Source organism: Lepisosteus oculatus, chromosome 11, assembly GCF_040954835.1.
Source record: "Lepisosteus oculatus isolate fLepOcu1 chromosome 11, fLepOcu1.hap2, whole genome shotgun sequence".
NCBI classification, from domain to species: domain Eukaryota; kingdom Metazoa; phylum Chordata; class Actinopteri; order Semionotiformes; family Lepisosteidae; genus Lepisosteus; species Lepisosteus oculatus.
Genome location: NC_090706.1, coordinates 19,431,713 through 19,457,776, shown reverse-complemented (window position 1 = coordinate 19,457,776; position 26,064 = coordinate 19,431,713). Strand labels below are relative to the sequence as shown.

The following is a 26,064-nucleotide window of genomic DNA, read 5'->3' as shown; positions in this document are numbered from 1 at the left end:
GATGGGAGTCAGATGTTCGTAACTTTATTGGATTTTAAGTCTTGATTGCTGTGATATGCGGCAGTTATTTACACCTGCTTAAAATGTGTGTGAAGGATGTTGATGAAACCACATCTGAGCAAGGATTATATATAATGGTGTAGTGATGTGCATGTCTTGCTTCATCTCTCATGATGAAGTCACAGTTGAAGTACAGTATATTGGTTGAGCATTTTTTGCTTAAATTATAAATTACCCCCACACCCAAGGTTAAGAGCGCCATATTAACATTTGTGATTTTGCCTTCCTGAGTGCTAATAATTATTGCTTTTTATAATAATAACAACCTTTGAATATAGCACCTTTCATAGTATAACATCTCAATACATTGTACAACAAAATAATATTATTATTAATACTAATACTAATCACACCACCACCTACAACAATAATTACCATCATCATCATCCTAAATCCTACCACCATAAACACCATAACATTCCATATCAATTAAAAAGCCTTGAGCAGGCACCAAGATAATATTTATTAAAATGCAATAAGACTCCAGCTCATGATCCTACAAAGTATGTTTCATATAAATGTTATACCTGCACTAGTTAAACAGCTACTGCACAGTAAAAGAAAAGCCCAGATGATGACTACTTGGGCCCGATAATGAATTCTAAGCCTCCCAGGAAAATGAGAAGCAATTCTGCACATTTTCTTATAAAATGAACTAGAAATGAATTTGGCATAGATTGCAAGTTAGGAATTCAACTGTGAGCACAATAAGCACTTGGTTTTTCAGAACAGTGAGCACACGTATTTGACCTTAAATGCATCAGATCCTGCTCAGTTAATTTAAAATTGAAAATTATGTTCCTCCTCTCATTTTGTCCCTCAGTGTGAGGGAGCCTGTTTATATTTGCTTGCAGATCACAGCTGCATTTTTCTTTCTTTCTTCATCTCAGCGGTCCCAGCTGTCATTGATCAAGCTGTATGTTTATGATGAGGCAGAATAAGTGATTACTATTTTCCAATCTGTGCCACACTCTTAGCCTGTACTGTCTAGTTGACTAATACTTGGTGCATTCAGGACTGTATCCCCAAAAAGCATGTCCACGTCATGTGTGAACAGAATTGAACTCAGATATTTTGAAAGTAAGAACAAGCAGGCTAAAACAGGAGGAGAAGCAGCAAGTTCCTTTTTGTTTTAAGCATCTGCCTTCAAATATTCAAAAAGGGAAACGCAAATACGGTCTTGTGAGAAGAAAGCAGATCCTCGTAGTATTGTTTTGTAAGTAATAGGCTTTAGCTGATCTCTTTAAATCTCGAATGAGAACCGATATTTGCATTTGTGGTGATCCTTGAGAAAGGTGCTCTACATAAATAAGCATCTGTTGACTAACAGGCCCACTACCTGTCTGTGTGCTGATCCGTGCCGTGCCTGGCTGCCTGTGTAGTAGCGGTTGTTGGTCCTCATGGCTGAGGTCTTGAGGGAACCATGGGAGTTTGCATTGGAGGTTCGGCTACAGCAGTATGAGTGGCGCAGACACTTGCTGTACTCCTTGTGGACCTGCAGCACAGGGTATATGTCAAAGATGAGCCACCAGATTAAATCACCGTTGTCAAAGGATTGAGGATCATCTTTAGTCTTTAATGGTGGATTACAAGGGGATCCAATTCTACCAATCCAAATCCTGAATTGGAACTAATAAAGTCAATCCATAGAAGTGCTTTGGATTTCAGGATGAAACAAGCCCCTGAGTCTTGACAAAAACAAAAGCAGGCATCTGAAATTCTACCATAAATAGCTTTATTGCGGCACTGATTAGTTACTAATGGAATGAAAAAAGTATGACTCCACTGGTTACATGTCTGTATGAAAATTCACGAATAACCCAGGCAGACTTCACTTGGAGGCAGCAGGAAACCAAAGGTATCAAATTAAAGGTTAGGTGCAAGTATGGGGGAGAGAGTATGTGTGGTGAATTGGTACACACAACTGGAGTGTGGAAACATTTTTATATACAAAAGCACTTCACAACTTCTAAAGAAAAGGTCTTGATATCACACCCAGGATGTCCCAGGTTGGTTTGTAGAGGACATCACCTACACCACAGGGTGTGATTTAGCCAGATGGGACTGATCAATGAACATTTAACCACACCACACTTCTGCATCCAAGGTGCCCATGCCAACTGAATTGGAGTGAGGAACAGATGGAGACATGAAGAGGGAGAGACGGCTTTGTGAGGCCTTTTGAAATAAAAGGTACTGCCCAGAAGAGCCAGAGGGGATCAAGTGCTCTCCTGGTGTTTATAACCTTTCTTGTGCTTTCTGGATCTAATTAAATAAAACATAAATGAAGCAGACTATGAGAGTCACTCACTGTCTGCTCAAGTTCTTTCCAACAGATTGCTACCCTCAACCCTTAAATTTCTTTAATTGTCCCTTTCAAATTGCTTTCAGCCCTTGTACAACTTGTACTTGGAGAGTACAGTAGGTCTTCAATATGTGTAGGCCTCATTGTATCTAGGGCTGCAGGTTTTCAGAATTTATTTCTCAAATTAAATGTGTTTATTTATTGTCTACATTCATTAGAAATTATATGATTATATTTATGTGATGTAAGGGGGTCTTAAAGGTACCTTAAAGCCTATCATGGACACTTCTTTGGCCTTTTTGGTGATGGCACACACTAAAGTGAGCTCTCTTACAAGGACACTTTTTTGGTCTTGGTGTTGGTCCATACCAAAGTGACCTTTCTTAAAGAGTCTTTCTCTTTGGTCTTGCAACAGATGGTGCAACTGACCTTCTTCTGCAGGGCGCAGTGGAAGATGAAGATGAACATGCCCTGGAAAGCGTTGAAGGTTGTGAAGAGGTAGGCCATGATGACGGTGTTTTCGTTGATGAACAGAAGACCAAATGCCCAGGTCAGACCCAACAGGAAAAGCAGAGCAATCGCCCCCAAAGCCCACGACCTGGAGAGGCGGAGAAGGAAGGAGAGAAGGATTAGAAAGTGGTGGTAGGGTAGGAATGTGATAGAGAGGAGAGGCAAGGGAAAGACGGAGAGGAGGAGAGGGGAAGAGAAAGAGAGGTGGAGGAGGATTGGAGAAAACATCCGTCAAAGGGCAGAGAGAAATGACCTCACCTCCACCAGCTGCTACTAAAACAAGTCTCCACTGCTTTTCTCTGTTCTGATATCAGCATGCCAACAGGCACAAGCTTGCATTGTAGAGAAGGTATTTCTTATGGTTTAATTTCTACAATTCTGTCTCATATGATCCCATGGAAATGTAACCCCAAGCCCCATATAAAAAGAACATGAAACATTTTTTGTTTAAAATCAGTGACAGAAGAACCCTGCTGAAAATCCACACTAACCGCGTTCCACACTTTCTGCAGCCTTTTGTAGTTGGTTTGATCCCCTGTTGGCACTGACAAGAGCTGAACTACAACAGGGACTGAAAACAATGAGAACAGCAACAAAAAAAACTTATGGAATCCACACAGTTTTACACAGCTCCCTTTCTGTCCAGGACCAAGGTGAATATGTTAAGCTCTGTGAGCTAGCTTCCATCTGTAATCCCCCAAACACATACTGCCTTTCTTGGGAGGAGAAAGAGTTGGAGCTGTACACAAGTGTGAGGATGTCATGTAGACTCCAAAATGAAATATCTGCACCCAGGGGCAGAACTGAACACATTACTTTTAGCTGTAAGGCAGCAGGATTATCATTGTGCTAGGTTTAAAACATGACAGGATAAATTCTGGGAATATAATATTTGGAACATTGATAAGAAAGGCCATGCTGCCTCTTTCCGCAATCCCCCAATCTGCTCTAAATCCCAATCGCCACTATGGCACCCTGTCCTATACTTAGTGAGATTCTCCCCACACAGGGACTCACAATTGCCTCCTCTCCTCCCTCCTTCCTCCTGCTCTCCATGTGGATGTGCGTGGCCCCCTTAACCTAGCAGAGTGAGTGCCAAGCCACATGCCTCCTGCCACCTGCTCACCAGCACGCACCAAGATGCGTGGCAGCACACTCCCACCGAGCTCTGGCTTGGCTGGCTGGCTGGCTCAGGCTCTTTTTGTGATGCCAGGGCTGTGGCAGCCACACTGCAGCTGTCAGGATTAAGAAGCTGCTCTGAGTGGGATAGAATTCACAGCTCCGTAAAAGCTGGCCATGATTTCTGAACCAGCAGGGGAGAGGAGTGGTGTCACCCCAACATCACAGAAAGGCACTTTTAAAAAAAAAATCTGCTGACACCACTGCTGCCTGATGCTCACAGCCATGTGATATGTTAATAAAGGCAACAAGAAAAACAACTCTCACCGTGCCCCTCACAATGATTTCAACTTTTTATTTTCCAGAACGACAAAGAAAGAGAGCAGTGCACAGGGCACACAGGGGAAAGAATAGGCTGTTTTTCCTCTCTCTGCTCCTTATTTGGCATGGCACCGACTTCTGTTTTTAAAAAAAACCTTTCAACTATGTTCTTCTTATTGCTCTCTCTATAAATAGAAGTTCCAGTGATGATTACAAATTGTACAAAGCTCCTTTTTGTTCAGTTTGTGCTAAGCTAAGTTCATTATTTGCTATTATGCTCCTTTTATTCCATTTTGCTTTATGTAGAGAACTATAAGCTGTTTTATCTCATTACAAGTCAATCTCTTAATATAACACATTTGGAGTTTTGGCCCTGGGGAGTCATAATAGAGCCTAAGACGTATCTGTACCTTTCTTTTGCTCAGAGCTGTTTTATGAGTCGGCTAGGCAGTACGAACACCATACTGTAGCGCCCCTTCATTGCAGTTGCCTTTTCTAGTCATATGTGCTTTGAGGGATCATTGTCTGTGATTCTAAGTGTTTTTTTTTCCCAGCTAAATTAGGAGAAACAACCAGGTTGGAGGAAGCACCTCACTGTTGCACCTGCGTGACACCGCCATACTCCCCCCCCCCCCCCGATGTGTGCTTCTGACAAGCTTCCAGACAGAAGCAAAAGAAAGGGATTCACAAGAAAAAAAAGGAAAGAAATACGAGAGTAAGGTAGATGATTCACCATGACTAACCATGTGAAGCTAGTGGACTTTCAGAGCTGCTGACAGGTACCAGGACATCCTGTCCCCCATTAAGAAGAAATAAACGTCTCAGCCAAGCGGGAATTTTACAACCTGCTGTAAATCTGACAACATACACACAGCAAAGCCCCGCCATGGCCCAGTCGTCTTCACAGCAGTTTACGAGCTCAGGCACCGAGTCAAATCCCCTATTGATTTCCCATTAGGACACTGACACTGACGGCCTTAAGCCAGGAGATCATTTATTTAAAGCTGCATACTGACTGCTGCTTTGAATTTGCGGTTTGTGGTAATGAGGAAAGGCGGTTCATGCCTTTAAGAATGCGTGCATATGTGGGAAAAGAAACAGAAAATTTACTGTCAGAATTATGATAAATATAACAGGTCACACTGCCTGGCAGATGGTACAGAATCCAAGCAGGACAGGCAGTGAAAGCCCCCCATGTGCCTGCAGGCCCACCAGGTGGCCACTCGGGGGCAGTGTTGAACTGCAGTCCTGTCCTTGGGGGCTCTTAACTGCAACTGCTACAGAACTCCTGGCCAATGCTCAATGCTCTGTAGAGTGAAACAGGCTCAGGACTTCACCCCACACTCTGAGCAGATTTGCAACATTGTAAAGCTCATTTTCATTCCTTTATTGTAGCGGGCAATCCTGATACTTATCTGATGGTTAACAAGAAAAAGAAGAGAATAAAAAGCAAACTTCAAACCATGACATCTTTTGTGATCACAAATGCCACTGGTCATGTAGCAAATGGATTCCCCACACATTAATAATGCTGGAGCCTAGGAGCTCAAGAGGTTAAGGAGGTAAAGGTGAAGGACATCTAAGTAGGAGATACCAGGTTCAAACCTCAGATGAGCTCTAAAGCCATGGGCCTGAGGTAAATCATCCAGCTGTTTCCCATAAGTTGCTTTGAATAAAGGTATTCTCTTCATAATCATTTTCTTAAAGTGTTGGTATGGATTCGAGTTAGTGCAAGTTCATTGTCAGTTAAAGAGAATTAAGGCTCAGAGAATTGAACTCTTTTAAGCATGTCAAGCTTTATTTGCAATCATTCATCTCCTTCTCAGTTCATGATTGCACTTACAAATTGCCCTGTTTCTGTGAGATGGTGTTGTATGGAGTTATGGCAGCCCAAGTTCTCATCCTGGAAAGGTAGCAATTTAGTACACAATGTCACCAGTAAAGCTTGAGAAAGCGCTGGAAAACAATTAGGCCAAGCCTGACAGGATGGTCAAATGGATGGCTCCCATACTGCCTGGGAGATGCTGCTTTGATTGTCCTAGTTTCCCGCACTGGGTTCTGATCGGTGGTGAGTCTGGTACCACTCTTCTTACTGTCAGATACAGCACAGCAGCGCTGGCCTCGGTCGCGCATCAGTCTACCAGCTGTGGAGGCATTGGCACCAGAATTTACAAGGGAGAGTGCCTGCGCTCTGGTTGAGCACAGCCTGGCAGCTCTTCTGAGGAATCCTGCCACACACCCACCCTTGCCAGCCTGGAGAGGCCTATCTGTGCTTCTAATTGTCTAATTATGTGAGACTCAGAAGACAGGAGACTGCACAGGAGCCACCAGAGGTCTGGGAGAGAGATCGGTTTGCCTCAACCTTTGTTCGGCACCAAGAAAAGAACCCTGCAGCTTGGCTTTGGCTGGGGAAGAGTAAGTTTTCAGTATGTTACTGTTCTAGAAATTTCTTATCAATCAAAGTGGTCTTTCACTCAATCACAAACATACTATGCTGGCTTGGAAATGACAAGACAACAGTCAGGTTTGCAAAAGAAAGGCAGCTACAACTTATTTCTAATTCTCCAGTAAATTATGTAAAACATTATTTCTGAGCACTCCTTTCTTAAAAAGATCATTCATTTTCAAAGATTTAGAAATACCATGTGCAGAGAGGATGAAGAGGAAAAATTATTCTCCCTTCTCCTGCAGTGCAATATACCGATATGTCTGCATCCCTGAACAGATCACAGATCACTGGGCCATCATGCAGAAGTCACCCCAGACATTGATGTCTGGCTTTTTGCTTTGTCAGAATAGCCATTTGTGAAAGATGAATGAGTAATCGGTGGGGGAGGTGGGAACTCTGGTGCCCTTACATACAGGCAGGCAGTGGCAACTTAGAGACACCAACTAACCCAGTCTTTGGTAAGAAAAAGGAAAAGAAGGAGTACCTACAGAAAAACTCCATAAACATGACAAGAACATGTAGCCTCCCAGCAGAAAGTGTTCCAATCCAGAATTGAATCCAAGATCCTGCAAGGCAGCAGCATTTAAATCCATGCTTATGTATTGCCCCTATTAGTAGATTTTATAATACACATACGGTATATTATGTGTAGGTTATTTATTTGTATACATTTATTTATATCCAGCAACCTGGGCTCTATAAAAGCTTCTTTGCTTTAAAATTAAAAAGAGACTTGTGCTTCTAAAATTGCTGTCAAACTAAATTTCCCAAGATGCCCTTGGCATACGGATTAGGTGCATGAGGAAAACAACACAGAGTTTTTAACTGCCAAAACCTGCTAGCTGTTGTTCAGTGAGGTACTGTATATACAAAAGACTGACACAAGGGATCAGAATACTAAAATATGAAATGCAGAGAAGGGTTAGTGTGGAAACCAATAAGAGCTGGTTATCAAATCCCTCAGTGTAAATAATGACCTACTGTAGATAACTGCTCTCATCCCATATGTGTCCAAAGATATAAGCAGAAAAGTGCGTAGTACCATAGTTAAAGTTTAAAAAAGGTATAGACAAATAATGTATATGTGGCTTCAGAGAAACCCAGGTGGTAAACACCTCCATTTGGCACAGGGTGGACTGTAGAAGTGTCTGGTTCAGCTGTGGACACCTGGACCAAATCTGACTTCTGCAGAAAACTCTGAGCCTGTGCTCTTACTTCTCTTCTCCATCCACTGCCTCAGCTCTGCTGCTTGTGCTGTAGGGGCTCACAATGTGAAACATGTACAGTAATAAACAAATTACCGTTCAAAGACTTTTTGGAAGGAAATAAGGAGGGGAAGTAGATTAGTGATGCACAGCCGTTGGCACAAGACATACTGTACAGCATGTTTATTGTCGGTGGATTTCTTTCCCTGTGGATCACTGAAGCAGTCAGGGTATTGAAGCAGACCTAGAAAATAGCAAGAGACGTATTTCAAGATGGGACTCACTTGATGTTGTCCAGACGACTGGAGTCAGGTTTGAGGGCGGAGGTGTTGCGGATCATCTTGTGCAGCGTGATCATCAGGAACACCAGGTTCAGCTGCAGGGGGCAAAGGGCAAAGGTTACCCAGATTCATTAAGGAGAGAAGGTGGATTTACACAAACAGACAAGAAAGTTCACATACTGAAACCTTATTTATTAATCATTAAGTACAGTACATAACTCATATCTACATCTTAGGAAACAACAGGTGTACAAGGTGTTTAGTGTCACCTAAACCTTTCACAATGTTGAGAAAATCAAGGGAAAGTTTAACATGATGGTAAAGTGCTTTTATAACATTTTTTTATTAAATGTGAAACAACATTGCTACAATACAAAAAAAAAACAGGGTAGCTAATGATTTCATACAGAATGTGAATGTTAAGTCGTACATAACTTACAATGCCCCAGGTCTCTACTGTGCTGGAATTACAATAGCATCATGTAAATAAGTGGTGTCTATCTCCATATGTATAATATCAACAAAATGGATCCGAATGTGGACTAGGGTCAGGTCACTCCGTAATCAACTCTTGATCTGATTTTTTGGCTGCAGCTAACCCAGTTCATTCTTAGCTTGAGATCAAGAAGGGGGTGGTCAGAGTAGAAGGCTAATGTCAAAAGACTCAGCAAAGTCTCTAACCATAAAATGCTTAGGTTGTGACCCGCAAATGTGTTAATAGTTGTTGTGCCATTATATGTAACTCATTTTTTAAAGCTGCTGTACGGAAGACAACGCCAAGCCATGTTAATCATTTTAGGTGAGCAACTGAAAAATATTGTTTGGTCACCTCCCAGTCTGTAAGGCACACATACTGCACATGTACTGGCCTTCACATCCACTTTTAGTTACAATAAGTAAAGAGGCATGAAGATGCTGTGCCTACAGTGTATGGAGAGAAAGACACTCACCATGATGACAAAGGAGACCGGTCCAATAAAACTCCAGATGAAATAGTTATCAACTCGCAGCCAGCATCTAAGAAATAGAACAGACAAATTGCCACTCCTCTCTGTCCCTTGATAATGATAAAAAGGCAAATCTTAATACGGACAATGTAGCACTCCAACTTATCCTGCCCTTAATACAGACACCAAGACATGCTATTCTCAGCTCTTAATACTGATGCCAAGGCACTGCACTCTGCCTTTGTGATGATACCATCCTAATGCTCACTTTCCTCCAATTTAATCTGGAACATTTCTGACAGGACACTGTATAAATGTACACATCAGTGATGTTACTTCAGGATCCAGCTGGACTTTTGACATTTTTCATTTAGTTGGGCCAGCTGGACTGGCAGACACTGCATCACTATTACTCTCTGCAGATGAAGAACCCTATTATGTCCATTATTAAGAAGGGATGAGGTGTGGGGAGGGGGTGGTAGTGCTTTAGAAAGAGCTAAGGAGCTGTTAGTGTGATTTATTTCATTGTGTTTTGCACATAAACAAGCTGCATTTGTAGTTTACCACAGATGAGTCATGTACAGTATGTACTGTATACAGCTAGTATAGAAAGCCACCACCCCCTTTCAAAATGTTCACCTTTTGTTGCCCTAAAGCCCAAAAAGACAAATAAAATCAAACTTTTTCCAGTTTTATTTATAAATTGTACCTTGCAACATCCAAGTAAAAAAAGAAAGCAAAATGTCTGAAAAAATAAAAATAAAAAAGTAGAATAAGTGGGTTGAATAAGAGAACACCCCCCAAGTTAATATTTGGTGGAAGTACATATTGCTTGAATTACAGCCTTAAGTCTGTTCGGATACATCTCTACCAATCATCTCCTGACTTGTGCCTTTCTACAACTTTTCTCTAAGTCCTTTTGAAATCACCTTTCTGTAGATTCTTTGCTTTGAAATGCACTTCCAAGCAGTGAAATCTTCTTGAAACAGCTGCTTATATTCTGAACTAATCGAAATCACCACAGTTGATCACCGGTGGGAGCCCATTAGTTTCTTCTGTGATCTGTAAGGTGATCGGTTATACCTGAGCAAATTTACAATTGCAATTGTAAGGGGGTTGTTCACTTATCCAAATAAGGTATTTAACTGTTGCAATTTTAATTAATTTTCAGACTGCTTTAGAATTTTATTTTCACTTGGCTAATGTGGGTTACTGTGTGTAAATAAAAATGGAACAAGCCTAATTTAATTTGTTTTTATTTTCAGAGTGTCATACAACAAAAGGTACAAATTTTGAAAGGGGGTGGTGGCTTTCTATACCTGCTGTACAGTATATACAGTATATGTGTGTGTACATACAGTATGACTTGGTGATTAGCTGTACAGTGTCACATACTGTATATGTATTGTAGTAGAATATTGCAACAACCATGCACTCCTACACACAGCCTGAAATAGCTGCGTACCATGTCCTTCCTCTCATGAGCCCCATTACAGATGCAAACAGTGGTAACGAGGAGCCTCTTGATGTGCAATTCATTGATTTGACTGTCATTTTAATCCAAAGCAACTTACATTAGTAACCATTTATACAGCTGGGTATTTTACTGTAGGGAGGCCCAGTTGCACAGTGGTTAGCATTGCGGCCTTGCAGTACTGTGGCCCTGGGTTCAATTACAGACCTGGGGTGCTATCTCAGTGTATTTTTTATGTTCTCCCTATTATAGTGTGGATTTCCTCAGGGAGTTTCCTCCGACAGTCCAAAGACATGCTGGTAAATTACTTGGCTTCTAGGAAAACTGGCCGTGGTGTGACTGTATGTGTCTTTGTGTGCCCTGTGATGGACTGGGATCCCATTCAGGTTGTATCCCACCTTAAGCCCATTGCTTTTTGGGATAGAATGCGGCTCTCCTGTGACCTTATATTGAATAAAGCAGTTTAGAAAATGGATGTAAATGATGGCGCAATTCAGGAGATGTACCTCGCTCAAGGTTACAATATCAATATCTCAGCTGGGATTTGAACACATAGTCTACCGGTTACAAGCCCAGAACACTAACTTTCCCATTATTTTACCAAGTTTCGTTACTTCATAATGAGGTCAATAAATGTAAGAAGCACACTTAACATAAGAGTACAGTAACATAAAGGGCACTGCTGGTTTAATTAGTGTCTTTTGTAGACGTGTGCTGTATACCTGTAGATAAAGTGGAGTTAACTTTGGGAAATGGTCAGAACATGGAACCTGTTAGGAAAAGGGGTTTGAGGATACATACGCTTTCTTGGTGCCATAGCTACGGTAGTCAATGGCTGCTGAGATGCCCACCACCAAAGCAGGGAAGCAGTAACCGCACAGATAGTAGTATTTCTTGCGGGAATACTCGCTCTCAAAGACCTCCACCAACATCAGGTACAGGTGCACTCCTTCCAGGCACATCCAAGAGAAAGCAGCCAAGAAGAAAAAGTGCAGAAGGCCAGCGAAAATGGGACAGGCAATCTGAAAGAGAGAGAAGGAGACCAGGGATCTGTTCAGGCCAACAAATAATTATACACTTGCTTACACTTATATAGCGCTTTTCTGGACACTCCACTCAAAGCGCTTTACAGGTAATGGGGACTCCCCTACACCACCACCAATGTGCAGCATCCACCTGGATGATGCGATGGCAGCCATAGTGCGCCAGAACACTCACCACACATCAGCTATCAGTGGGGAGGAGAGCAGAGTAATGAAGCCAATTCATAGAGGGGGATTATTGGTAAGGGCCAATGGGAAATTTGGCCAGCACACCAGGGTTACACCCCTACTCTTTTCAAGAAATGCCCTGGGATTTTTAATGACCACAGAGAGTCAGGACCTCGGTTTTACGTCTCATCTGAAGGACGGCACCCGTTTACAGTATAATGTCCCCATCACTATACTAGGGCATTAGGATCCACATGGACTGCAGGGTGAGCACCCCCTGCTGGCCCCACTACCACCTCTTCTAGCAACCTTAGTTTTTTTCCCAGGAGGTCTCCCATCCAGGTACTGACCAGGCTCACACCTGCTTACCTTCTGTGGGCTGCCAGTTGTAAGTTGGATGATAATACTCCTACCTCATTTTAAGGGGGATCCACAGTACAATCTTCATTTTTTTAGGGTCATCAAAAACACCAGAATATAACTGATTTATTATGTGAGACATGGCCCCTATCCGGACCACATTCCCAGAATTCTCCAAGGGAATTGCTTATTCTCATTCAGCTGACTAGTTTCAGAAAAAAGAAAAGAAGGAAGCAGAGACTTCCTGTTTCGGTCAGTGGAATGCTGGGTGCAGAAGACAGACCACTTGTGCTCTCCACAAAGGGAGAAGGATTAACTGAAAACCAAACTGAGTTTAGTGAAACTGACCTGTGAGTTTTAAGCATTTAGAAGTTTTGAGGGGAGTCACAGGGGAGACTGTGTAAATAGTAATACCTGTGTAAATACTGATAAGAACTTAGCAGATCAGCTTCGATAGACTAGTCATGGACTTTGTGAAGATGTTTGATTAGGAGCTAAATAAAAGAGGTTGGTTTGGTTTTGTATTTTTTCCCCTCACTATAAATTGCTCTGATGTTTTTATTTAACTCCCCAGCTGTATTTTTGGTGTATTTTAAAGATCCCATTACAACAAGTCAATTGGGCTCATATGTACGGTGGGACTACAATCGTGACACATGGTTGACTTTCTGATATGCATTGTCAACTGAGTGTCCTTATTTAACAGGCACTTTGCTTCTGAAATTATGTCAACCAACTGACCATAGGTGGATTCCAGCCAAGTTTTAGAGTGATCTCACAAGGAAATTAGAAGCTCAGTGATGCTAGACCTGGGCTCAGTGTCATAGTAAAGGGAGTGAATGCTTATCAAATCAAGAACATTTCAGTGTTTGTTTAAATAACATTTACAGAGTTCCCAAACATTCATTCCACTTTGTCATTGTATAGATATATGCGTAGATCAGTAACAAAAATGTCTATTATAAATGTAGGAACAAGTAAAGGTATATTCCATTAAGAAACACAATCTTGCGGCTGTGGAGCCTTCTTTGGGCATTATATTAAATACAATATAAATGTATTTCTATTTGAGTTTGCAGCAGAACAAATTCAGAACATTTTCACTGCCTTTTGATGTTGTCTGAAGACACTGTACAGTATCTCTCTTGCACCCACAAAGAATGGTGAAACATTCTTATTGCATAGAGGCTCATATTGCAGTCTGTCCATACTCACGTCGTATTGAGTCTTGTCGATCCCAATGAGAAACAGCAGCTCTGCGATGAACAGGTTGATGCAGAGGTTCTTGTGGATAGTGTTGCGGTCAGTCTGCAGTCCACGGAGGAAGCAAAAGGTGGAGATGCAGATGGCCAGACACACCAGCGAGATGACGATGCCCACCCAGGTGATGACAAACAGGATTAGCTCATGCATCCGGCCTGGGTACTGAGGGGCATGGGGAGAGAGGGAGAGAGCCATCAAAGAACTGAAACCACTGATATGTCACGATATTAGTTCCCCCTCCTTAATGGTGCTCCAGCCCCTTTACTTAAGACTTTATTCTCTGCACCTGTTCCCTATTTCCAGCCCACCTTAAAAGCCAGGCGCTGACGCTCATCCGGGCTCTGCATCTGATTTCCATATCGTGCGAGTCTGGGACCTGGAAGCGTTTTAATCTCTGTTACCGTTCCCGTTCCCGTTCCTGTTCCCTCTCCGCCGGTTCCGACCCGGCCTTCGTGTTTTTAATTCCTTCTTCTGATGGATCTCCTGGTTTTGGACTTACTCGTGTGTTTTGGATATTCCCTAAGGACTACTCTCTCGGATTGTTCGCCTCGGCCACACCTGCCCCGTGCACCAGCGCACCTTGGACACGCCCCCCTGTCTTCTGCCCCGTATTCCTGCATGATGTTTCCCTAGTGTTTCCCCACTCCGTCGGATTGTGTCATCCGCATAGGGTCCGGAAAGAACTGTTCGTTACACTGATAAAACAAATTTGCAGATTTTCCAAAGCTCCACAGCAGTGCAGCACGTGAACTTAGTAAATGAACACAGTATGGTTGACCATACTGTAAGTCTGGTTGTATGAGTGTGTTTGCAGCAAGAAATCTTGCACTATGAAGAGTGAAGTGATTTACTGTGTCTGTGATTTATCATGAATGCACGAGATACTCTGGAATGTAGAGTGTACACATTTGTTCTGTGCATGTGTGTCAGTGTCTGTCTCACTTTTGTGTATCTCACAAGGTGCCCAAGAACTCTCTCACTGTGTCTGCAGACAGTGGTGAGTGAGAATGACCGTGCCAGTGTTGCCAGTCCTACCACAGGGTCGTGGTGCGCCATGAGCACGGCGAAGTTGGTGAGGTGGCTGCATGAACAGGTGGTGTGGGTCTTGTTGGTCTCCACCAGTCGGCAGCCCTGGGAGGACCAGTAGCCCATCATGGTGCGCTCTGAGTAATTCCAGAAGGTGCAGTTGGGGCTGTAGTGGTTCTCCAGCTGTAGAGACAAGGAGGGCAAGAAGGACAGGAGTTCAACAAAAACTGCAGAATTTAGTTTTAATTTGCATACTGAAGCAGACTCACAAGGGCAGTGGAAAAGAGAGGTAAAACTCTAAATGTGCTATCTAAAAAATCAAACATCAACATGCTCTCCTATTCAGTCTCTTTACATCTGTTTCGTGGGATCTGGAGTACTGGGGACAATCAGTCACTTAGAAAGCAAATTAGACTCTGCTGATACTTGGACACTACCATCTCCAGAACCTGGAGAAATTATGGGCCTATTAGAATTGTTAGGCACCTATAATGTATGTGTTGAATGAGAAAAAAATGTGCCAGGGAGTTTAACAAAACCCTTATATTTATAGCAATGACTTGAACTGCACTGCCTTCTGCTGATCCTGAGATACTACGCAGTAAGTCATGAAATAGTATATTGGTCAACATTACACAGTCTTGTTACACAGTGTGCTTGAATTTAAATAGGAGTTCATGGCTTCTGGTGAAGTTTGGTAATAAACAAGGCATTGCTCCTCTAATTAAAATATTCTGATTCTTCCCACAAGCTACAGTAATTAATTCCTTGAGATCAGAGGTCACAAGCAGGTCTGTCTGTTGTTAACTAAGCAGTGTAGCTTTGCTCTCATTTTAAACATCAACTTGTTTGGACAGGAAGAGTAACCAAGTGATTTTTTTTTAAATTGGAATTTGTGTGTTATTATTTTGCTGTCTTTAAAAAGCCAGTGGAAGTACCTGGAGATGCTGCAGGGTGAAGATGACGGGTTCGGTCAGGTAGATACGGCTGGACTCCTTGTTGATGGAAGCTGAGATAACATGGGAGTTGACCACCAGGCCCTTGTTGGGTGAGCCAGGCTCTAGTTCCATTTTGACAGAGGCATTCTCCGTGGACAGGAACGGTCCCAGATTCTTGTAGAGCAAAAAGACTACCTTCACAACCCCTGTGCAGAGAGGAAGCATCAATAACACAGGTTCAGTGCTGTGACAGAAAAGTCAGGGGACAGATTAAACAGGTGCCACTTTACAGAGTCAAGGATTCAAATCCCACAATCAACATCACATACTGTACCTGGCTATATATGTGGAGACAAATACCAGAAAGCAGTACACAGAAATAACTTTTACTGAGCTGCAGATAATCTCCTTAAGCATTTTTCCAGCTCAGCCCAGCTATTAACACCTTGCAGAGAAAGCAAAAAAGACTGAATGACCATGGCTTGAATGACCAAGATTTTGAAGTTTTATTATTCAAACAGCTCGGAGTTAGCCACGTCATTTCATATTTCTGATGTGGAGATTTACTGTATATTAAAAGAAGACTGACGCGTTACTGTGTAACTTGAAAGTGTCTGAACTTTACTAGAGGTTAATAGTTGTATTGATAAAGGGCAGAATGTTCACATTTAAATGTGTACCTCTGTCTCTATCATTTTTAATTTATTCCGTATACACTCTGCTGGAGAAAACAGACATTCTACAAAAGAGTCATTCTAAATGTCAGGGCTAACAGCTCAAAGATATCCACATCACAGATGTGCGAAGGTGAGGGACCAGGAAATTCTGTGATGCCACACCATATGCCTGAAAACTGCACTCAAACACCTGCCTTCCCTGCCAATAGCATGGGTGAAGGTGACAATTAACCCTGTCTACTGTCTCTTTCTGAGAGTCTTCAGGAAGGTAGAGCACGAGAGCTGTATTCAAAGGCACGTTGCAAAGGCATGTTGGTTTAGAACAAAGAGACCAAAGTTCTTGAAGTAAAAAACAATTATTGAAAAAAATGTGCTTGCACTAATAAAATTCACACACACAAAAATACTGTATATCACCCAAAGTAGCACTGGCACAGGGGTGATTTGTTATATATTAATTTATCTGAACCATAAATAAATGAAAGGCTCTTGATTTGTTTTTTCAAATGATGGGAATCGGGCACAGGGAAGCAGGTGAATAAGGAAAGAGGGATAGATGAGAGCGCAGGATTAGACAGCAGGGAGATGGAGAGAGAGTGAGAAAGGGGAAAAGAGATAAATGAATAAGAGCCTTTTTAAAATTGACTGATTTTTTTTCTGACAGCGCGGATAATCTAACACCGTCTTTCTCCTTTTTTATTCTAACAAAATGCACGGGGATGATAAGACAGATGAGAGGCACTCAGTGTAGCTGCTTATCTTCTGCCCAATACCTACCCCCGCACACAAATCTACCCTCGCCTCTCTCGGTCCCTCACAGCCTCACACAACAAAGTGAGTGACAACAGGAGGGGCGCACCACACAGACTCCTCTTCCTATCTCGTTGTCTCTCCATCTTTCCCTCATTCTCTCGCCACGTGCTTCTTCAAACAATTACTGTACATACTGTAGTCCTGCAAAAAACTCACTCCCAAGCCTCGTTTCTCGCTAAATTGCATGGGCTTGAGCCTGCCATATCTTACTGAGGTCGTCACAGAGCCACTTGAGCCAGAACACAGGAGCGATCCTTCAACAGAGTTTGGCTCATCTTTGTTATCTGATGGGTCACAGTGTAATGTTCCCGGAGCCCCTCCAAGAATTCTTCAGTGTTCCCCAATCACAGCATGGATGGAGCAGTTTGTTCCACAAACCCATAGAAAAGCCTCCTGTTGTCACTCCTAAGCTGAGAGCTGCTCTCGTTCCAACAGGTCTTATTCTAGTCTTAATTGACTATAGCAACATCCTGGGTGACCTGGTTCATTTTAGAACGTGATGTATTCTGGTTTGTTAGAGTAGCTCGTACCCATTGCTTTCAAAGAAATAATTCTGAGGAAATGAAGAAGTGAAAAGGGCTGTGCTAGCTCACTCAAAAGGTTAACTGGAACCCATTCCTCCCAGATAAATTATTTAAATAGATTGTTCAATGACGTGTTGAAATCTTCAGACCAACAAACAGGCTTCTAACAACTGAACGAGCAGCTGGGGTCAAGTACCTTGCTGTTGCTGTATGTGCTACCGTTACAGAGCTCTTATGTTGGGGATAATCAGAGACAATAATTTGAGCCAAATCTGTGCTCTTGTGCATTAACTAACACCATCCTGCTTATTTCTTTTCTTCATCCATCATGCATGTTGGGAGAATCAGGTGCAGTGTTTCAGGACATTCAGGGCTCCTGGGAAGCCTGTTGTTGAGACACAGGGACATGTCCCCCACACACACTTGAGATCCCCCCACTCCTGCTCTTTGTTTCAGAGGATTTCAGTCTTCTCGAACAGGCACGTTTTGGGAATGACAGAAGCCATCTTATCCACTCTGCCTTTGCGAAAAGCCAAATGCTTCTCAAGTCTCAAGTGAAAACCAAGCAGGGGGAAAAAATATGCTGATTTTTAAATTCTCCTCCAAGTTGCATCACATGACCCCACGTTTAGCTTCCCCTAATATTTTGGAATCATGAAGTGGCTGAGCCCTGTGGAGATGGAACAGATGCAAAAGTGTCAGCCAGCGCAGAGCAGCACACTGATGTAGCTTGAAAGTCGGATTGTTGTTTTCTCCCCAGTAACGTTTTTGTTGTTGGTCTCTTTTCAGCTTTTTTTCAGACTACTTCCAAGAGCTCTGACATATGAAAAGGGCAGCCTTAACTCAAAAGAAAACATCCCTGTGTCAGAACACTAAGCACAAAAGGGAGGAAGCACAAACACACATTATCTGGTAGGTCTTGCGTTTTGTGTCAAGCAGGGCCTAATGCAGACTGTGGTGCTTATATGCAATGTATACAGTATATGCATGTTCCAGAATAACTGAAAGATCTGAAAAATTCCAGGCCTTTTCTCGAAAAGAGTAGGGGTGTAACCCCGGCATCCTGGCAAAATTTCCCATTGGTCCTTTCCAATCATGGCCTCCTAATAATCCCCATTTCTGATTTGGCTTCATTACTCTGCTCTCCTCCCCACTGATAGCTGATGTGTGGAGAGGGTTCTGCCCCACTATGGCTGCAGTCGCATCATCCAGGTGGATGCTGCACATTGGTGGGTGGTGAAGGGGATCCCCGTTACCCGTAAAGCGTTTTGAGTAGAGTGTCCAGAAAAGTGCTATATAAGTGTAAGCAATTATTATTATTATTAATCTGTACTACACTCTATACTTATGGAGCATGATTCAATGTGCTGAACTCTGCACTCCCTTATTGATCGCTTAGTTTAAGGACAGACAAATTTGGATCAGCCATCCTTGCTTCTCTGTTTGTATTAGGGGGCTGAGGGGTACAGAAGATAGTGATCTATTCAGAATGAATAGTCTTTGCAGAAAAGCATAGCTGGTAGGGCACAGCCAAGTTCATATACCACTCTGAATAGCGGCAAAATACTTGGGATGGCAAGTTTGTTGGGGAAGGGGACATTTTCACAATGAAGAGTTGGAATAAAAAATTACTCCTATCCTCAAAGCTGTTGAAAAAATCCAGCCCATACAGTATATTCTTTCAGGATCAGCAGTGAAACATAAACCCGAGGATACAAATGGAAGCAAAGCTTAAGAAAATTTTAAACCCAGAACAGTAGAACACAACATGGTGTTTTCCAGGAAAACTGACAAAACTGAAGTAATCATAGACAAATGAATAGCATGTCTATTATAATCAAGATTAAAGAAACAAAACAATTAGTCATTAACTAAGGGATCATCTGTATGGCAGGATGAGTCTAGGGGTAACATGTCTTGGAGTTAGAAATGGAGGACTTCGTCATCTCACTTGTTAGAAATTTTTGAATGAATAACAGCAGTAAGAAACATCCTGATATCTGATGGCATATTTAGATTTTTGTAGGGTTTCTGATAAGATTCCTTATAAAAGATGCATCCGCGTTAATGCATTTATTTGGGCTGAGAATTGGTTAATGTATAAGAAAACGCACAGACAAGGGGTGCCTGTTCAAGCAGAGGAGAATGTTGTATGCGGAGTACCACAGGGATCTCTGTTAGGACCACTGTTGTTTATCATTTATAGCACTGACTTTATGTCATTGAGATTGTAGTACAGTTCCTAAATTAGTCATGTTCACAGATGACACCAACACAGGAAGGTAAATAAATGCTGTTGAAGTAGAAAAGGGAGTTAAATAGGATTTAGGAAAAATTCAAGTATCAAATGACATTTAATGTAGACAAGAGCAGATGAGTTCATGATGGTAATTATAAAATATAATAAACTATAAATTTAACAGTGTACTTGATTGAACTCTAGTCATAACAGTATACTTTTGGTATGTGGTCTGGAAAAGTGCATCGCACAGCAAATCATTGGATCACGAATCAATTTTTCCCAAAAGGATTAATGTAAAACAGGGAAGTTATGCGCTGGGACTCAGACATTCAGTCTGCACACTTGCAAAAAAAAGGATTTTGATGCATTGATTCCTTTCTTTTAATACAGTAACAGTGCACAAAATGAAAGTTGTTCATTAATGAACGTTTCCATTTGTTGTTTCACACAATACAGTATTAAAGACATACTATAAATAATTGTTTCTACTTCTGCTTTAACACAAGTACACTGCATATTTATGGATGCAGTATGGTTATATATATATATAGTGCATTACAGCATAAAATAAAGATAAAACCCTGGGTTCTTACAATGTGATGTACAGTCCTGTAGTTTGATGAGTTTATGTGCTCTGTTGCCTTATTGCTAGTATACATGTATGTGAAACTCTGGGCAATGGAAACAAATTCTGGTATTAGTATTTGCGACTCAATGGATAAATAAAGTATAAAGGGGTATTACTGCACATACTGCACAAGCTAAGCAGGTGTGAGCCTGGTCAGTACCTGGATGGGAGACCTCCTGGGAAAAACTAAGGTTGCTGCTGAAAGAGGTGTTAGTGGGGCCTGCAGGGGGCGCTCACTCTGTGGTCCACATGGGTCCTAATGCCCCAGTATAGTGTTGCGGACACTATACTTTAAACAGGCACCATCCTTCGGATGAGACATAAAACCGAGGTCCCAACTCTCTGTGGTCATTAAAAATCCCAGGGCGTTTCTCGAAAAGAGTAGGGGTGTAACCCTGGCGTCCTGGCCAAATTTCCCATTGGCCCTTATCAATCATGGCCTCCTAATAATCCCCATCTATGAATTGGCTTCATTACTCTGCTCTCCTCCCCACTGATAACTGATGTGTGGTGAGTGTTCTGGCACACTATGGCTGCTGTCACATCATCCAGGTGGATGCTGCACATTGGTGGTGGTGGAAGGGAGACCCCATTACCTGTAAAGCGCTTTGAGTGGAGTGTCCAGAAAAGCGCTATATAAGTGTAAGCAATTATGAATTATTATTATTTTTACATATGGAAAAGACTTGGGTGTTGAATGTAGACACATAACTTACATCTTCTAGACAACAATGGAAAGCAATACAAAAGGCAAGCAGAATGAACAGAATGCACGGATAAATGTGCAGAATCGAAATCGGCAAAAGTTAAGTTAAAATTATAGAATATACTTACATTATAGTAAGTATAGGTCTTATAATAAGACCTAATTTGGAATATCCTGCATAATTGCATATCAAAATATATATTGTTGTTCTGGGATCAGTGCAGAGAAGAGACATTCCCAGATACATGTACATTCAAGGAATGTCTATTGCATAACTATAAAAGAAAAAGGAATGTCTAAAAGACGATATACTGTGCTACTGACAGACGAAAAGAACTGAATGTTTTAGTCTGGATCTGAGAATGCTAAGAGGGAATGTTGATTCCAGATCCCCAAGGGGATTGACAAGGTCCCCATGGACAGCAAAACACTGGAGGAAACTGCTGGGAAGTGTATTAAAAACTGCAAACAGCAGACACTTCTTTACACAAAGGGGTTTAGGAATCCAGAATTATCAAATTGTTTAAGCTGATATCCTGGGTCCTTCTAAGCAACAGATGGATGGGATCCCTGGATCAATGAACTACTAATAAAAAAATGACCAAAGGGGCTGTACTGTATGATTTGAATGTTTTCTTTTCACTTTTAACCTGTCTTAAGTTAACATGTCCGGACATAAAGTGTTATGAACAAGCTGCCAGAGTCCTTTTAAAGACGATTTCCTCTTTTCCTCCAACAGACGGCTAGACTAGGACTTTGGATCAATTGTCAATGAGAAAGATGAACTAAATAGCCTCTCCTCTTGCCCATGAGCTTTTCTGACACTGTATCAATTTTCTAAGGGTGTAACGTGAACATTCGAGGACCAGTGAAGTACTATTGCCCCAACCTAGGGATACACATACTGGTCATACTTTGACCTCACATCCACCAAACCAGATCTGAGCACTGGAAATACCAGGCAACAGAGAGCTCTGCATCCTGCGGTCAATCTACTATGGGGCAAAACCAGAAACTACCCCCTAGTGTTAAACCGTTTCAGAGTCTCACCTGTGCGGCTGTTCTGCTTGATAGTGGAAGCAGAGAGCTGGATGGAGCTGTCACTGGGGAAGGACTGAGGAAAGGATAGATTCTGCAGGTCTGCCTCTGTGTTCAGGACCCAAACTTCAAGAGCTGGTAAGAGAGAGAGAGGGGTTAGTGTGCTGGCAGAGAGACAGGGGTGATTACAGTGACCCCACTGCATTGAAAGAGGAGTTCCTCAGTGTAAGAGTGCCAAACTACATCACACTGCCAAGGCAAAAATTGGGGGACCATTTCCCTAAACTACATAGGAAAGTGGAGCATGTCATTTCCTGTTTTCTGAGTGATCTCCTATCTAGCTATATTTGTCAAATGTGCAACTTTATTCAGCAAAAACACCAAAACTAAAGGATACACCTGACCTGGATGACTCCACCAGCAACTACCACCTGTTACAGTAAAGATAGGGCTGTATAATTATAAACCTTATTTTATATATTGCCTTTAAAAGTAACTCAAATGTTAACAAGTAGAAGTGGTAACAAAATTTGGACAATAAAAAAAACAAGCATAATGCAGAAGAAGATGAAAGGGGCAGACACAGATCAAATGAGTAAAAGGCTTTCTCAAGAAAAACGTTTGGAATCTGGATTTTAATGCATAGATCACTCTAGCTAGGTAGATGACTCTCATATCCTTGGAGATAGAATTCTGGAGCTCTGGGACAATTACAAGAGAAGACCCTGTCCATAGATTATGGGCAAGCTTGGGGGACAAATCAGACTGTGACAGAAAGTTTCTAAAGCTAAGTAGGCATTAGAGTTGGGATCATATGGCCAATGACTTCTCTGGCATCTCTTGCAGCACTTTAGTAATGTCATTGAGAGATGAATCATTCTTCCAATAGGCACTATCTCTCCTGTCAGGCACTGTTGAGCTTGCAGCTGAATACTTCAGAGAAGCACATCTGCATGAGACTCATTATCTCCCGAGCGAGTTACCAGAGAGCCAGGTTCTAAATGATATTTGCCGATTCCAAATAGTGTGGGCATATATAAGAAAAAAGAAGCTCTAACGTAAAAAAAGACAACAAATTCTGACTTCACAACAGCATGTAAAATTGAGAAGTTTTTAAGGAGTAGGCCCTGCGCCTGTCTCACCAATGTTGGTGCCCTTGTCAGTGAACTTGGACTCGTAGAGGTTGTTAGCCAGCAGGAATGCCCCTTTCTCCATCACATCCAGCAGCATGGTGGCTGTGTGGGCCTGCTCGGTGGAATTCATGTCCTGCCAGGAGTCCAGAGCGTCTGGGCGCAGGAGGTTGTCCACTGTCTGTACCACTGCCTGCAACATTCAGGAGACAAAATCACAGCAGGAGAGACAGTCAGAGGAACACGGAGAGACAGGGGCATAGAAACTAGCTTGAGAAAGAGAGACAGAAGAATCTAACCCAGGAACAGGGAATAAGAAAACACTGAAATAACACAGAAAGAGGGTTTATCAGAGGAACACGGAGAAATGGGGGAATAGAAACTAGCCCAGAGAAAAGAAGAAACTAATCCTGGAAAAAATAGAAAGAAGACAGAAAAAACACCAGAAACAAAGACTTTGACAGAGCAACATTGGAGTAACAGGAGAATAGAATAGCCCAAGAAAAGAGAGAAAGAAGAAACTCACTCAGGGAAAGAGAGAAATACACAAACACAGCAAAAGATGAATACGGATAAAAAAGAAATAATAACAGAGAGAGGCAGTAGAAAATGGACAGCATGTAATGGAGAGAGATATAATTTACCACAGGGAATGAATGAGAGAGAATGGGAGACAGACAAGGTCAGTTTAACTCTTACACAGGAGAGAGAAAGACAGGTACTGTAAGTGGAGTTACAGTGACAGAGAGTGTAGCAAAGTTTTAAAAAAGAGGGAGAGAGAACAAGATTGACATCGGTAGAGAAATAGCATTAGAGTGAGAGATATTGAGAAATAGAGAAACATTAACATTCGGCTTATGGAAATGATATATTTCTTTAGAATGATGTGCCATGTGACCTTGGCATATGACGATCTTCTCATATTTTAAGAAAAGAAGAGGATATAGTGTTTGAAAAGACTTCAATGGTCCAACATTTTTCAAAGGCCTGAAAAAGCATTCCAATATATTCTCTCTTGACATTTCCTGATGTTCCCTCTCTACTTTTCTTCTCACTGCTTGCCTTGAGAAGCCCTTTCACATGGTAATTGCTTGTTGCAGTAATGAAACTGTATAAGCCAGAGTTTCTCAACTGGAGTGCAGCAGAGCAGTGGTGTGCCTTTAGACAGTAACAGATCTGCTCCACTATTTTGGAAAAGTTAGGTATGAGAGAAAACAACGTTTAATATTGGTTAGATGTATTAGATCTATTAGTTTTGGTCAGGATAGTAGTGCAGTAGGGTAGGGTTCAATTCTGGACCAGGGGTACTCTCTTTGTGGAGTTTGTATATTCTCCCCGTGTTCATATGGGTTTCCTCCAGTTACACCAGTTTTCATCCCACACTCCAAAGGCATACTGATAGGTCAATTAGGTCTTGGGAAAATTGTTCTGATGCAACTGTGTGGTTGTCTGTGTGTACCCTGCAATGGACTGGTATTCCATCCAGGGTGTATGCTGCCTTCTGTCCAATGCTTGCCAGGAAAGGTTCTGGCTCCCTCGCAACCCGTTATTGAATAAAGCAGTTAGAAAATGGATGGGTGTATTAGTCTGTGGAACAGAGAAAGTGTTGTGTTGTATGGTTGGTGTTCATTTAAGAGACAGAAGACTGTTCACGTGAGCTGGAGCACACCAGAGAGCAGCTGAACAAGAGCTCTGTCGTTCACTGTCAGCAGTTCCCGTCAGCTTACTGTATGTGTAACAGGACTGAGTGCACTGAGACACTTGCAGAAGGAACATCACCCCCCTCTGAAACTCTGAAAACTAGTGAAAAAAGCTGCCATTTGACAGTGTAAGACTGGCCTTTTGGTTCTGTGGTTCTTATCCACTGTCTAAGAACTGATCCTTTACAGGGACTGTGCTTGAATCCCAACAGACGCAGAGTGCAACACAACAACGATGAGACAGACACTGATTCAAAATTGAAATAATACTATGCTCAGGGCAATGATGTGTATGTGTGTGTGTGGTGGTGGTGGGGTATGCCACTTCTTCTTTTGTATATTTCCAAAAGTGTGCCGTGAGATGAAAAAAGGTTCAGAAACACTGATATAAACAATCTAGGCCAGGTTTGCAACACCAGTAATTCAAAGAGGCTTTTCTGTGCACTGTACAAACAGAATAGGGGGGAACACATCAGAGCTGCTCATGGCACAGAACACTTGAAAGAAGCCAAGTAAAGAAAAGAGATTCCTAATGACAAGGACAGAGGACCAAACAAAAGAAAGAAAAAAACATGATGCCCTGTGTGTGCAGAAAATATCTCTTGCACAAACGGGACATTCCTCTCATGTGAGACCCAAGGACCGAAACGAGAGCAAAGAATCAGAGACTGGCGTCCAGGGTGACAACAGAATTTAGAGGAAACTGAGGTGACAGGAGAATTGGGTAGGAGCCTGACTGAGGTGACGTTACCTGGATATACGCTCTGCAGGTGCGCTCCCTCTTCTGTAGCTGAAAAAAAGAAGTTTTGTTAACCATTACAGGAAAAAAGGCAGGACCCTATTCCCCATTCCCTAGGAATGGTTTCATAGGGCATACAGTACTTAATATTCATTATGATGCTCCTAGCTGTAGAGAATGACAGATTGTATACACTTTTCTCTAGATACTGTATTCCCTCAGCCTTGCATGTGGAGATGTGATTTTTGATGTTGATGTGCTTTGGAAAAGAAGTATTGTAACAGTACACTGTCTACCTGGCTGTATATAGGATGGAAAAGGAGAAGAATGACAAATAAATGCAGGTCAGGGTTCAATTTGAGACATTAACTTAGTAGAGGACTGAGGGCTTTGAGATT

General features: G+C 42.1%; 1 protein-coding gene across 8 annotated transcripts in view; it reads right to left on the bottom strand.

The window, feature by feature from the left end:
- adgrl1a (adhesion G protein-coupled receptor L1a) overlaps positions 1 to 26,064 on the bottom strand; it is a 308,794-nt gene that overhangs the window by 36,726 nt on the left and 246,004 nt on the right. For 6 of the 8 annotated variants that reach the window (XM_069195903.1, XM_069195906.1, XM_069195908.1 and 3 more), the window contains 11 exons: positions 25,679 to 25,717; positions 23,240 to 23,420; positions 22,110 to 22,232; positions 15,470 to 15,675; positions 14,541 to 14,714; positions 13,458 to 13,667; positions 11,473 to 11,693; positions 9,201 to 9,267; positions 8,254 to 8,345; positions 2,795 to 2,963; positions 1,400 to 1,555 (listed from right to left, as the gene is read on the bottom strand). In XM_069195903.1, coding sequence (XP_069052004.1) covers positions 1,400 to 1,555; positions 2,795 to 2,963; positions 8,254 to 8,345; positions 9,201 to 9,267; positions 11,473 to 11,693; positions 13,458 to 13,667; positions 14,541 to 14,714; positions 15,470 to 15,675; positions 22,110 to 22,232; positions 23,240 to 23,420; positions 25,679 to 25,717 — 1,638 coding nt within the window. The remainder of the gene's footprint in view (positions 1 to 1,399; positions 1,556 to 2,794; positions 2,964 to 8,253; positions 8,346 to 9,200; positions 9,268 to 11,472; positions 11,694 to 13,457; positions 13,668 to 14,540; positions 14,715 to 15,469; positions 15,676 to 22,109; positions 22,233 to 23,239; positions 23,421 to 25,678; positions 25,718 to 26,064) is intronic. The other 2 variants (XM_069195907.1, XM_069195910.1) reach the window with 2 other exon arrangements.